The 14,558-nt window shown below is 40.7% G+C and overlaps 1 protein-coding gene across 4 annotated transcripts; it reads right to left on the reverse strand.

Moving 5' to 3' along the window:
- Positions 1–209: 209 nt before the first annotated feature.
- KLHL8 (kelch like family member 8) lies at positions 210–14,117 on the reverse strand. Of its 4 annotated transcripts, none has more exons than XM_057401990.1 (9): positions 13,864–14,117; positions 10,155–10,475; positions 7,449–7,635; positions 6,610–6,753; positions 4,714–4,825; positions 2,831–2,999; positions 2,107–2,266; positions 917–1,118; positions 210–452 (listed from the first exon to the last, which is right to left on the reverse strand). In XM_057401990.1, the coding sequence occupies exons 1-9, from the start codon at positions 14,062–14,064 to the stop codon at positions 329–331; spliced, it is 1,620 nt and encodes a 539-aa protein (XP_057257973.1). In that variant the 5' UTR covers positions 14,065–14,117; the 3' UTR covers positions 210–328. The 4 variants fall into 4 exon arrangements, with proteins under 4 accessions (XP_057257973.1, XP_057257972.1, XP_057257974.1 ...); XM_057401989.1 differs by having other exon boundaries at positions 10,155–10,703; XM_057401991.1 differs by having other exon boundaries at positions 10,155–10,703; positions 13,775–13,909.
- Positions 14,118–14,558: the final 441 nt, after the last annotated feature.

Here is a 14,558-nt window from a genome sequence, read left to right on the forward strand (position 1 = left end):
CACCCCATGCCTGGTTTACAATTCAACAGAGTTCCTGCAGCAGCTGCCTCAAATGATTCTAAAATTAGAGCCTCTCAAAAATGGGATGATTGCAGCTCTTGGCAGGTTCTCTCCTGTGAGTCACACTTGTATTCTACATTTTCACAGGCTTTTCTGTATCACTGTTGGCAGACAGCCACCAAAAGCTTTGCAGTTGCAGAAGGTAACACTTTCACAACAAAAATGCATTGGTTTTATTTCTTAAGCTACCATACAAAACACGGTGTTTAAAAGCTCTGCAGTGCCTCCCTGCTCGCATTCCTCTGGAATTCGGAGGAGGCAGCAGATCTCACATGCAGTCAACAACGTTGCTGGATCCCTGGCCCACGTCCCGGATCTGGCTGCTGAAACAAGAGCACACAGCCACGCCAGCCCCTGCCCTGCAGTGCGACACGGAGCCGACGAGTTCCCACCTGAAGAAGATGGCAGAGGAAACAAGAAAAGTAAGCTCCTGTCCTTTCTGAGTATTTCTTCTCTGTGTCGGAATCACAGAATAGTGTGGGTTGGAAGGGACCTTCCAAAGTCATCTGAAATTCTACTATACAACCTAGCTGTTTAATCTGCACAATAATAAACCCCGCTAGTTTATTCTTATTATTTCACTAGTAAATTTAGTGTGAAATCAGACTGAAACAACCAGACGTATGTAGATTCTTACTGAATGAAGGGAAGAGGACAAGGGATGGAGGAGGAGGAAGAAGGAGGAGGTGTTTAAGTATTTACAAGAAGAACCAAGTGGCGTAAATGTAGCTAGTCATGGATATTACTCAATTACTACCAGGAAACAGCAGCTAGACTCCTGCTGCATGCTATTTCTGTTATGTTTTCATATAGGCTGATTTCATTTTCTTAAGCCAAATAAAGCATTTTAAGTTACCTATTCACTATGGGATCAAATGCCTCCACTGTATTCAGGTACACGTTGCCATTATGACCTCCAACTGCAAAGATTTTACCCATCAGTGTCGCTATGCCAACACCACCCCTTGGAGTTGTAAGCTCTGCTACATACTCCCATTTGTTACTGCGTGGGTCGAACCGCTCCACCGAGCTCAGCGGAGAGTTGTCATCAAAGCCACCTGCAAAGAATCATCACATTGTCAGTTTTAAGCCACTTCTAGTGCCAGTGATATCCAGGACTGCATTATCAGGCTATTTTTGGCATTCAGTAGGCTAGTGTCCAGCTCCAGCTCTTTACATGAATCTCACAAGCTTCTAAAAATTAATCTAATGGCCCTCCCTCTGTCACTGTGTAAGCATCAGCCAGAGTGACAGTGTTCTACTCAAGCTGCAAGGAAAGGCGTTTCTATTATTTTCCTCCTTAAATGCATTTAGCACATCATTACAATGAAACAACTTCTAATTTGGAACAGAAAAAAACCTAAGACAAGTAAAAGGATGGGCCTGATTTATTTTGGTTTAAGCAGAACACCCTCTTGTGGTGGTTTCAAATTACAGCATTGCTGAACACTTCAGGGAAAAAATCCTCAAATTAGACTTCAGCACTGCATTCCCCTTGCTGGGGCAGCTGGCAGAGGAGCATCTTACTCAAAGCTTTCTTTAATCACTTATGATGATACACTAGGCAGAAGACTGCAGCTATCACTATGGTGTGTCTACCTGGCATCTTCCTCCCTTAGGAAAGCAGGTAAATGCAACATAGGGCAGATCAAGACAGGCCTAGGACAACAGGCTGTGGAGTAAGTGTAATTACTTTGTGAAAAAGCTACCATTTAAGCACAAAATAGAAATAAAGTGCTTTGAAAGTATGTGAACTTAATAATTTTCCTAAAGGAAACTCAAGATTTGTGAATCTCAAGAGGATTTTCTGTATGGACATACTGTCCTGAACAGTATAGGCATCCTGAAATGTGGGTAAGGAACTGCTTTTTATTTCCTCACTAACACCCTTTCATATAAGCGTGCCCTGGTTGTGCTTGCTTTGTTTTCCTGCCCAAGAACACAAACTACAGGTCAGGTCTACCTATCAATTCTTCTATCAACAGCCTTTTCCAAATGCCAGTACTTGGCAGAAAGAGCATTACAAAATACCTCATCTCTACTTACCGACAACATACAGGCAGCCATGGAGCTCACTGACACCATTGCCAGCTCTTCGCTGACCCATTTCTTTCACTTCTATCCACTTATCCAAATGGGGATCGTATTTCTCCACACTGGAAAGAGATGCTACACCATCATTGCCACCCACAGCATAAACATGGTTCTGGAAAACAGTTGTATAAAGAAAGCTTATGTGTAATGTATCTATTTACTCAGCTTTTCATAAGCCTTGTTACAATTATAGGCAAATGTGCCTAAAATACAGCTCCAATTATTTACTTCTATGTAAGAATTCCAGCAACAAACGTAATTATCTAATGATGCTCTTTTGCAAATAAAGAAGTGAAAAAGTTACGTAGTATTGTAGATATTTTGCAAAGTATATATAGTGACAGGGGGATTTAAGTGCAGATGTGTTCACTACCTTTAAACAGTAACCACGACAAACCAGTCTTCTGAGTGAGACATGAGGCATTAGCCTGATGTCAGAATGGTCCGGCTACTTGCACCCAGAACCTCAAATACTGCTGAAACAGGGCATGTAGTTCAATATGACATGAGTATTATCCTAAATATCCTCACCTTGTGCACAGTTCCATAGGATTTTGATGACTGGAGGTGCTCAGACCCACCAGCTTCATTTTCGTTTGTGTTCTGCCTTGTAAAAGATTTAAAAAGCCGGTCAGCTCCTTGGTTGGCCCCACCTTGGGAGGAAGAAGTCACTTACCACAAGGGCTACAGAGCCAACTCCTCCCCTGGGAGTGTTCATTGGGGCAACTGCACTCCAGCAATCGGAATCAATGTCGTATCTTTCCACATCACTGAAACAAGTGTTGTCATCCAAACCTCCTATTGCGTAAATGGGGCCAACCAGAGAGGCAAGCGCAATTCCTCTCCTAAGAAAACCATAGGATCAATACCTCAGTGCAAATCCTTAGAAAAAGGGAATGGGAAAGACACATGAAGTGCAATGTTACCTGACTGGCACCTCCTTCAAACTATGGAGAAAAAGTAATGAAGTTTAAAAAAGTGCAGTTTATAATAAACAATGACCAGTCACTGTGGCAGGCACACCTGTGCCAGGCTTGCAGCTTTATCCTCAAAGTCTTTTCTGCGTTTGCAGCCTCCCATTGAGTTTTCTCTCACCTTCACCTCACCCTTCCCATGTACCCGTATGTTACTGTGTGACCCATGAACAGGACTGTTGCAGCTAGAATATTTTTAGACTGCAGAAAGACAAAAGCTCCTGTTTCAAAAATAATAAAAACCTAAAGGCGGGGAGGCATGGAATACTGTTTTGACTGCGTGTCACTTACAGCCCAAGTCCTCTACTTACATGCTTGGATATATGAGATTGCCTTAGTTACCTGGCTTTCTCGATGCAGGTAGTGAATTTGACACTTTGTATCTTTTTTTGTTGTAGCTGATGGGGAACCAAAACCTGCTGATTTTAACTTTGTTGGTATAGCGGCTGCTATGCTTCGGGATGATTTTTGGGGGGTGATATTGATACGTATTAAAATGCAAACCCGTGCCAGGTATTTGATGACTGACCTCTAGCAAGATTTAATTGCAATTTCTTCTATTCTATTATTTTCCAATAGGTCTGTCTTAAAGTAGTTGCCAGATTTTTTGCCAGATTTTTTTTTTTTCTACTGAATGTACCAGTAGGAGTGTACAATCAGTACTACAAAATGAAAAACATGGTCTATAATGTAAGCATTAAGTTTGCTGAAAATATGCCCTGGGTGGTGGCAGATGGGAGGAAGTGAAGCAAGAAGCCCCTTCTAGGAGTCTGGGTCTTTATTTTGATGAGGTCACAGCTTTAGGACTTAGCCATGCTCCGTATTTCAATCCTACTTTTACAGGATGCTTTTACAAACAACAAATAACAATGGAATGTAGAATTAAGGAGGCTGATTTAAATGACAGCAGAAACAAAAAATTACAGATCTGTGAGTCCAGTAGCTCCTTAAAAGAATCTCAAATGTCAAAAGGCAAGAAAAATCCTCAGGCTGACTTTCAATGTTTTAGTTCTTCTGGCCTTTTGTGGCAAAAGCATAGGCAGCTGTTTGTTTCCTAGGCATGAAGTATTTCACTGTGCATGTTCTGCTGGCACTTGTCTTGCTCATTCTTAAAAAAGAGCAAAAAAACCCCACAGAACCAGTTAGTCAGTTTTGAGTTCTTTATTGGGCATAGCAGAAAAGGCCCTAGATATCAGAATGTAAGACTACAAAGAGCTCAGTGCTTCAAAAACCAGCCCCCCCAAGAAAAGGAAAAAATAAAAGGAAAATAGAGCAATAAAAGAAAGCCAAAGCAGAAACATAATCGGGGATTATGCAGTTTTGCACTGAAATATTTACAGTATGTTATGCACAACTTTGTGCAAGTATGTGACAGATGCAAGTGTGATGCAGATTTGCGTTTGCTTTACAGCTAGTAAATCAAGCTGTGTATTAGCATGAAGCCCCAGAATAAGAAAAAAAAAGGAATCCTAAAAATAGCAAAGTTTGGAAACAAAAAGGCAGCACAGACATGATTATTTTCAGCATCAGCAAGAAATCATCTGTCACAGACTAGGGCTTAAATTTTGGATCACGGGACACGTACCTCTTCGTGTTCATTGATGCCTTCATCATCCATTTGTTTGTGAGAGGATCGAATACTTCCATGCTTCCCAAGTGTTCATTTCCATCATGACCACCTACTGCATAGACTTTACCTGAACACATAAACATCTTTTGAAAGAGATATTGCTTGGCAATACTTCACTTTTCATTTATGTAATATCTGCCTACCTGGAGACAAAAAGCTCAAAGGTTAACATTTTCAAATGTTTTCAGTATCAGGATTTTAACAAGTATGGACTTCATATTTTTAAATGCTGTATTCAACCCGAAATCTGCTCTAATGTGGACTGTTATACAAACCTTGAGGTCATATAGACAAAAAAAAAAAATCTCTTGAGTACTGCAGGTCAGATCATTTTTGGACATTTTTATCAGTCTCACCAGATTTTCTAGGGGGTTGTGGGGGAGATTGCTGTTCTGCTGCAGCAACACAGGGGCTACTGTGTACAAGGAAAAATTGCATCATAAGCCCAACATAAGGATATAGACCTGTTGGAGTGAATCCAGAGGAAGGCTATGAAGAGGGCTGAAGCATCTCTCCTATGAAGACAGGCTGAGCTGGTTTGTTCAGCCTGGAGAAGAGAAGGGGGAGACCTTAGAGCAGCTTCCAGTATCTAAAGGGGGCCTACAAAAATGCTGGAAAGGGACTTTTTACATGGGCATGTAGTGACTGGACAAGGGAAAATTACTTTAAACTGAAAGAGGGAGATTTAGATTAGATATTAGGAAAAAATTCTTCACTGTGAGGGTGGTGAGGCACTGGCACAGGGTGCCCAGAGAAGCGGTGGCTGCCCCATCCCTGGCAAGTGTTCAAGGCCAGGTTGGATGGGGCTTTGAGCAGCCTGGTCTAGTGGAAGGTGTCCCTGCCTACGGCAGGCGGGCTGGAACTGGGTGATTTTTAAGGTTTCCAACCCAAATTCTGCACAATACACCCCGCTAGTTTATTCTTATTATTTCACTACCTTCCAACCCAAACCATTCTGTGATTCTATGATCATGGGTGCTAAGCTGCCCTGGACTTCATGGATCTGGTTTCAGAAGATGCAGACCCGAAAATAAAGGTAGGTCTCTCCTTGGAAGAGTTATGGTCTTAGTGACTTGACTGCACAGATTTAAGAATGAAGGGAGTGAATATGGGCACTAGCAAATTCTGGGTAACTGCTGTGTAAGACCATTTCTTTGTAAATGGATTTATAAAAATAAATCACGTATTAAGGCAAGACGCTGTATACAGTTCATAGAATCATAGACTAGTTTGAGTTGGAAGGCACCTCTGAGGGCCATCTAGTCCAACCCTCCTGCAATGAGGAGGAACACAGAATCATAGAATAGTCAGGGTTGGAAAGGACCTTAAGATCATCTAGTTCCAACACCCCTGCCATGGGCAGGGACATCTTCAACTAGATCAGGTTGCTCAGAAAGCTTCATCCAGCCTAACCTTGCTCCAGGGATGGAGCATCTTCTGCCTCTCAGGACAACCTGTTCCAGTGTTTCACCACCCTCATTGTAAAAAAAAAAAAAAAAAAATCCATCTTCCTTCAGTTTATTTAAAAATAGGACCCCTTGTCCTATTGCTACAAGCCCTACTATGAAGCCTACCACAATCTTTCTTGTAAGTCCCCTTTAAGAATTGAAAGGCCACCATAAGTTCTGCCTGGAGCCCTCTCCAGCTCTCTCAGTTTGCAGCAATGCTTTTTTCAGTAAGCCTGCTCTCAGATTGTTTCAGAATTAAAACCTCTTAATGGGAAGAAGCTTTACTAAATTGAGGAATATTCAAGTTAAACAAGTAAAGTAGTGTAAGTACTACAAGTAGTAAAAGTACCAATTCCACCAAATTCCGCCTTTTGATCAGGGTTGCTTGAATGGGTTTACTGACCTCCCACAGAGATCACACCCACATGCCTTCTCCTGCTGTTCATTTCGGGGCCGAAGAACCAGCTGTTCTTACTGATAGAGTAGCATTCAATGCTGCGAAATGGGTCGCCTGATCCACCTCTACCACCAACACAGAACAACACACCTGAAGAAGACAAAACAAGTTTCCAGAAAACTAGCAAGAAGAAGAGAGATAAAGTTGCAGAGCAGAGTGAACTGAAAATTATGCAGTTTGGGAGAAGTTGTATTTCACTCCAAGGGGTATGGCTGCCCTCCATAACTGGATGCTGGATTTTAGGCTTTGCTTGGCATGCTGCTATGCCAATTAACTACCTGTAAACTATGCCAATTAACTATCTTGCAAAACCAATGCATATTTTAAATATGCTTTTTGTGATTTTGCTTAGAGAGATAAACAGATTTTGTTAAACATAACAATTAGGATTTGCAGTCTAATATTCATCACTTACTTTTGATGTAGGTTAGCCCAAGAGTTTAAAAGTTAGCTCAACCTTTTCACACCAAAAGGTAAGTGTTGTTTTCAGTACAGTTTAGAGCATACTGCCTGGTCATACCATACTTAACAGTTCTGGCTTTAATGCAGATAGAGCTAATTAGGATAAATAATGATTTAAAAAAAGAAAATTACTGCTAAAGTTCTGCTAGGAAAATGCAGCACATTACCTGTAATTAGGTAATTCAGAGAGATAACCAATGGCTTTCCCAATTTTGCATTAAGTCATTAACAATCATTTATATCAAGCCAGCTAACCCTGCACAGATGTACTGCCTTTTCTCCAAACTACTTCCTACTGGATAATCAGACACACATTTAATTACCAGCCGTCTGCTTCCTTGGTGTTGTGCGAATGGAGTACTCAAAGTCTGGCACTGCCCTGCTGCTCAGGCGAAGGTGGTAGTTTCTTGCTTCATCCAGCAAATCCCTACATTTTAGATTCTGCTTGACAATCTCTTCCTTTGCCACAACACCCATAAGGAAACAAATGGGCAAGAGAGGCAGCCGTACCTAACAGAAATGAACACAGTTGGAGTAACTGGCTGAACTGACTGAGTCTCACCATTTACAGTGACACACGCATAACAGATGGAGCTTCTGAGTCAGCTGGCAGCCCCACGCACTTCACTAAAAAGAGAGGTTTTCATATTTTTTTCCTAAAGTAAGAGCAATACAAACAGTTCTTTTTTAGTGACAAACATTTGCTACAACCATTTGCATTTAAGCAGCAGAGGAGAACTGTTCCGTGGCCCAGGCACCTGCCTGGCGTGATGAAGGCAGTACCTGTGACTCTGCCAGGATAGCCCATGTCAGGTTAGTCTGAGGAGCGTATGGATTTCCAGCTCATTGCTATGCCAGCAAAAGAGGCCTTTTGCTAGAATGGTTCATTTTCTGTGGGTGGCAAGTCAAAAAGGAAACATTATCAGCATGAACTGTTTCTATCAAGGAGGTATTGCTAGTGTAACACCTCTCTCTGGTGTGGACTTGACTACAGGATTTAAAAATCAAAACCAAACAAAAAACCACCTTGAGAGCTAATTTTTTGTTTACCTGTTTCCTTCCTGTAGTTTCCCAGAAGAGAGCTGGTGACGAGGTGGAGGAATGGAAGGGTCTTTCTGGGTGCAACTACAGGTATTTACCTCCCAGAGCAATCCCCAGTGACAGGGCATATCTGAAATAAGGTCAGCTTCTCCAAAACTGCCTTGAAATGTCCTTTTCCCTTTCTATTTATTTCGGCAAAGCTTTCATTTATCTTCACATTATCATGAGAAAGAAACAGTGAGGACTATGAAGTACAATCAGGCACAAAGGTGGGATGTGTGTTAGTAGGGGGAACTGAAGTAAGCCACCATCTGACTTCCTAAGGTTTGGAGTCAATGCTGTCAAGCAGCTCCCAGTCAGTTCAGAGACAATGGTGAAGAAGTCCAGTATCTGCAGTGCTTCTCAGAGCAGCAGGATAGGCTGGCAAGTGTCCCTGTCTTCAAGTAAGCAAGTGTCTGTACCAGTTCTTCCTTGCCCAGTTGCTTTCAGTTCCACTTCTTCATTTACTTTGGCTCAACTTATTTTAGGCTGATCAAAAGCACCACCAAAGCCCTGCTAACAGACTTGTGAGATTAGTGATACGGTAAGAACCCAAGGCTGACAAATTCAGAGCCTCATTATAACAGCAAAACCTGTAAGGCTGATTATGATGTAGGTAATAACCGTCAAGAAACAATGTTGTGTTTTCTCCTAGCAGTAATGTTCAGATCAAGTGATGGCTCCATATACTCTGGCAAATAACCCGTATTTACAGGAAGGGGCTTACTTTTTCATTGCTTTGTTCTAGACTCTGGTTTTCATGAATAGAATAAAGCTGTAAATCCCTTCTGCTATCATAATTGGGTAATAAAAATTGTTATTTTTTAAAATCTAAAATTACATTGCCTGTGAATTTAATTACCGTGTACTAAAGAAGGGGTTTTTTGTACAAAAAATCTTATGCTTGTCTAGATGAAACTGAAAGGCTTTGGGAGACAGTTAATACATAGCTGTGATCTTTTTACCAGGAAATGTGAAAAATGATGCGTGAAGACAATGACAGCAGTATGTTAGTAGACCTCTCATTACTCATATGACATCAATATTAGCAATTCTGCCAAATGCAAAATATTCAAGTTGGCATTCAGTGACAGCTGAAACAGCACAGTTGATCTTACCTGCTAAGATCATAGCACATTTTGCAGCACACAGCATGTACCTCCCTCTTCCCCCGCACAGGTTCTCCATACATGTCTCAATTACTGTATTTTAAACTCCCATAACTAGCACACACAGAGCTTGAATAACTGAGGGAGTTTATGTAAGTTCAGCTGAGTGACCTTTTGATATCCTGTTTCTTTCAGAAGCAGCAGACTCGTATCAAGTCTAGATGATTAAACTGCCAGCTCCTTTCAGGTCCTACAGCTAATCAGTAGCACTAGTCTACTGAACATGGAAGGGTCTAGAGTATGTTTCCTAGGCTGCTCATAGGGCTAACACATCTTGGTCTTTTGTTAATTAAATATATGGAATATTCTAGAAGTAGCTCAACTTGATATGACACATCTCGATTACAGCTTTACTTTCCTAGCTATGTAAAAAAACTCAACAGCGTTGCTGTCCTTTTTTAAGTACCGATTCTTACCAGCAAGCGAAGTATTTCAGGCTGTAGTAGTATCAAACCAAGTGAAGTGATGGCTTTGCTCTCCACCATGTGTAAATCTAAGGAGTTTCTGCTCTAACGAAGATGCAGCTTTTTGTTGGCTCCCTGCCTCCCAGCCATGAGCATAAAGTGAATATTCTTCTCTAAAGAAACTGGAGAATACAGCCTCTTCCTGATATTCAAGAGATTTAACCTGCTTCCACTGTCAACTCACAACTGTAAATACCAGATGAGTCACCAACTGGTAAGAACATATTTCATCTTGAGATCTACCTAAGGACAAACAGTTGATTATAAATCTAAACCAGTGATGAGACAAGACACCAGGAACCTTGGTCTGCCCTACCTGGGCAAGTATTACATCCAGCCATGCAGCATGATGCTGTGGATTGGCTAGCAGCCACTTGATAGCAGCAGTGTAAACTTGCTTTTCATTTTCAATATTCAGGTCACTGGAGGACAGGAGCTTATGGAGGTGCTGTGGTGACACACTCACAAAGTCTTCACACTCCACCACCTCTGTGAAATGTTGGCAAGCATACTGATCAGCCATTTCCATCAAGTCAATGCGGTTGTGGCTCTCTGCAAATGCCCTGACTGCCAGGCAGTTGGAGGGATGGAAGTGCAGCTTCATGTATTCACAGCATGCCTTTGCTACCAGTTCCACCTGCAGAATGCAGGCAGCGTACAGGAGAGACTGGACGTTATCCACCGTCAGAGTAAGCCGGGAGGAGTACACAAACTTCACTAGGTCTTCTATTGCATCGCCATCAAAGTCCCTGATCTCGATCACCGTCTGCTTGGCTTCAGCCATTTCTGAGAGGAACATGGCTCTGAAGTAAGGTATAACACAAGCTAGCACCAGTTTGTGGCAGGAGATAAATTTTGAACCAACCTGAAAAAACAAAACAAAACAAAAAAAACCCCAATCTTTTATGGGAATGTCTTTTTCAGCTATGGAAGAATGGACAGGTAAGCTGAAATAAGAATTCTGAACTCAATATGCATTGAGCTACTGTATTTTGTTTAAACAAATTAACTCCATTTGCCCTGTACTTCTGACATAGATCAATGTATCCCAATCAGATCTGAGTTGTAACTTGGCTGCCTGAGTATGGCAGGGTGGTAACCCAAGAAAGCAATAGCACTGATGTGATGAACTTTTCTTTAAGAGCTATTTTTTAAACGAAACATCCTTAGAAACCTTCTAGATGCATCTTGGAGACAGAATGCTAGGCTCTTGTTTGGTTCATGCGTATTCAGAGATGGGGGGACTGTAAAGTGATATTTTTAGACTACTTAATTTAACCCTCAGGACTTGTATTACTGTTGAAGAATTGATAAAGCTACCAATCACTTCAAGATTTTTAGAAGGTGTTTAGCTACAAAAGATAAGCGTATTCCCCATAACGACAATGTATTTTTCAAAATTGTGATCAGCAAATGTGCAAAATAAGCTTTTCACTAACAAAATTACAGAATTTAATTACATTAAAATGAGAATGTAAACACTGAAGGTAAATGAACAATCCACTAATTTGTATTACAGGAGTGCTTTCTTACAGCATTTGTCATTCTGCAGTCTGCACTAACATAAGGGGATGGCTGACTTAAGTAACCAGTTTCCCTGATAGACTTGAATTACATGCTCACTTTCAGATGAAGGTGTTACTGAGCCATCTTGCAATCTCACACATACAAAAAAAAAAAAAGGTATTATACAGGATGATTTGGAGTTTTTTTCTAGCTGTAATTCAATACAAAGTAGCTCTACCCTTAAAAGTATGTATTATCACATGTGTAACCTGCCTGGTGAGTAGTAAATCGAGTACAGAAAGCAAACACATATGAAAGAATACACAGATTAAAAGAGAGGAAAAAATAGATGATTCAGTGTGAGTTAATAAGATCACTCCAGAAGGAACTATTCATAGACCTACCAAGTGAACAAAACCCCAAACAACAGGAGAAAAGCAGATAGTATGCATCTGCCACTCTCCACCTTCTAACACGGAGCTGTTCATATGACATTAGCATTATAGTAGGTGAAATTCCAGTTTTTAAACCTTTGGAGAAGAGGAAGTCTCCCTGTGTGCCCCCATAGTTTGTCACTGTTACAGGAGCACTCCAGCTAATTACAGTTCTGACGCAAAAATATGCTACCAGCTGGTCTGCTGTATCAGGGAAAGCTCCAAGGCCATTTTCACCTTCAGAGATTTTTATTGTGCCTATCCTCCCACTCTCTAATTAGATCTTTCCTTTAAATTTTTGAATCTGTTACATTTAAAATACCTAGCATGTTCTTGGTATTTTGAAATTGGAATTCCCCTCCAGTTAGTAACTATCATATTTTAACAGCCAGAAGTTAAATCAGTAATTGGCCTGACAACATCAATAACAGAACTGCTCACTATCAGAGGCCATGCACAAAAGCAGAAAGTTCAGTAGAGAAGTAGTTATTCCTAAAACATGAGAAATGCCTGAGCACTACAGAAAGAAAAAATCAAGCCCTTCAGAAAACTCTAGCTCCAGTTTTATTACTAATTACTTGAAAATCACTGATTTCAGAAGCTTTATGTAAGATGTACACAGCTGCTCTAGCCTCCATGGATAACAGGCTCCACTTGTAGACTGGAAGCCAAGTCAAGCAATCTAATTCTCTTAAATTACCAAAGTATCTCCACATGAATAATACAAAGGGACATTAACATAAGCCTAACTTAGGGAAAGTTAAAATGCAGCCACAGTATAGCGTGTTTTACAAGCCAAGTTTCCCTAGCAGGAGTATACATTTAACTATGTTTATAAAATAGGACTTTCTACCTTTTTTTGCAAGGGTGAGTGGAAAGAGAGAAAAGTGAGGATGAGGTCAAAAAAAGGTAAGAGGGTTGTTAAGAGTTGCGACATGTACCTTCTTCCCCAAACCACCTTTTAAAATGACATATCTAAAAAGACCTGATGATGAGCAGTCTGGCCAGTTCTGTTTCATGGCTCTCATGCTGTCTGGAGCAGCTTCAGTATTGTCATTCCATGTCCTATGATAATTATCTGAACTGTTATGAGCCACTGCACCTATTCTAGTGCCTGCTCAGTGCTTGTGATCTAGTACCTGTTGCAGAGCAGAACAGAACAATGTTCTTGCTTATTCCACTCCTGATGTCCACTGGAGCAGGAGGGAGAGATACCCTCTTCCTCGCACATATTCCCATTGTCTCCCAAGCATTTTAGAAAGATGAGCTGCCTACTGGGGGAGGACCAGGGACACACATCTTTCAAGGTTTTTTTCTGTTAATATCTTAAAGTAAAAGTGGCAGACAAATGATTTCTCTTGAAGGCATCTGTCATTTGCTCTTGGAGCAAATCTCCTTCATCTCTTTTTCTTAAATAACTATTTTGCCCTACTAAGATGCCCAGCTAACTAATACTTCATATTTGTAGGCACTGGCAACGACTGTTACAGATGCTAGATATAAATTTATTGTGATCAGGATTTAAGTAACATACAGATGACTTACAAAGAATGCATTAAAGCAATGTTATGCATAATCATAAAACTGGTTTCCTCTTCCTCCTTTAACTCTTTCATCAGCTGTAGAACATAATTGACTGTTGGCTTTACTTTTTTTTCCCCTTTGAGAATGCTGGAAGCTAGATTTGTTCCAGAAATCCTGTTTATCAGGAAAGATTTAGCGAAGCAATGCAGAATGCAAAAATAGACATAAAATTGGGGATGAAAGTGTGTCACAGCAAGGAGGCTACAAGAATCTGAAACTGCGCAGTAATATACTGATCAACTGTAGGAACTTGTTTAGCAGGCAAATTGGGTCAAAGTCATGAACTTCTTCTCTCAGACTGTCAGGAACTTAAGTGTTTACATTTCAGTTGTAAACTTCCTAAATAAGAAAAAACCCCACAAATATATCTAGAGATGCCTCAGATTTAATAGGTATTCTGTGGCTTCCATACCCGTGCCCAAATTCACAGCCAGCTCCAGCACACTTATTCACAGCTTAATCTTCAGACTGTTAAATGCAATGAATGTATGACAGTATCACCTTCAGTGTAACATCGCAGAGCTCTCCAGCTTCAAAGAAGTGAAGAAGAGAGCTGTGAAAATCCTTCCAAGCCTCATTTGCTTCAAATACAAAGATGTCATCTTCACCGTCACTGTTGGAAGACCTAGTTTGCTGCTGACGCCTTTTTCCCTTTACCAGATGTTGTTTTCCCTGCTCTGGGACCACGGATTCTGAAGCCATTGGCTGTTTCTTCTTTCACTGCATGAATCTTCAAAAACTCCTGTCAAGACAAAAATCCAGCCCATCAGGAATCAAGTCCTAAAATGCAGTTAAGTTCTATTCATTTTCCTGTTTAAAAAAAAAACCACAAAACCAAAGCCAAAAAAAACACAAAAAAAAGCAGATGAAACATTAGGTACTGCTGGTACCTAACACTGTGATTACATATTATAAATATGTACCTATAATCTTACTTAGGAAGGTGGGAGGAGAAGGGGGAAAAAGACACAGTCAGGAATCTTATGCTTGAGCTTTAGGAAAAGCCACTGTTTGTGAACTTGTTGCCAACACTTCTTGAAAGAGACTATACTAAGAGTATAAGTGACCATCAAGGAAAGTGACTGATCCTAAGGAAACTAAAGGAAGTGCCTCAATCATAACATCATCTGTTATTTGTTGCAGACAGCTGCTTCACACTTCCCATGAAGGGGTAACTGTCTGAATAAAAAAACAAA

This window comes from Pezoporus wallicus, unplaced genomic scaffold, assembly GCF_028554395.1.
Source record: "Pezoporus wallicus isolate ANWC-B61680 ecotype Strahan unplaced genomic scaffold, APGP_CSIRO_Pwel_v1 contig_7178, whole genome shotgun sequence".
Taxonomy (NCBI): domain Eukaryota; kingdom Metazoa; phylum Chordata; class Aves; order Psittaciformes; family Psittacidae; genus Pezoporus; species Pezoporus wallicus.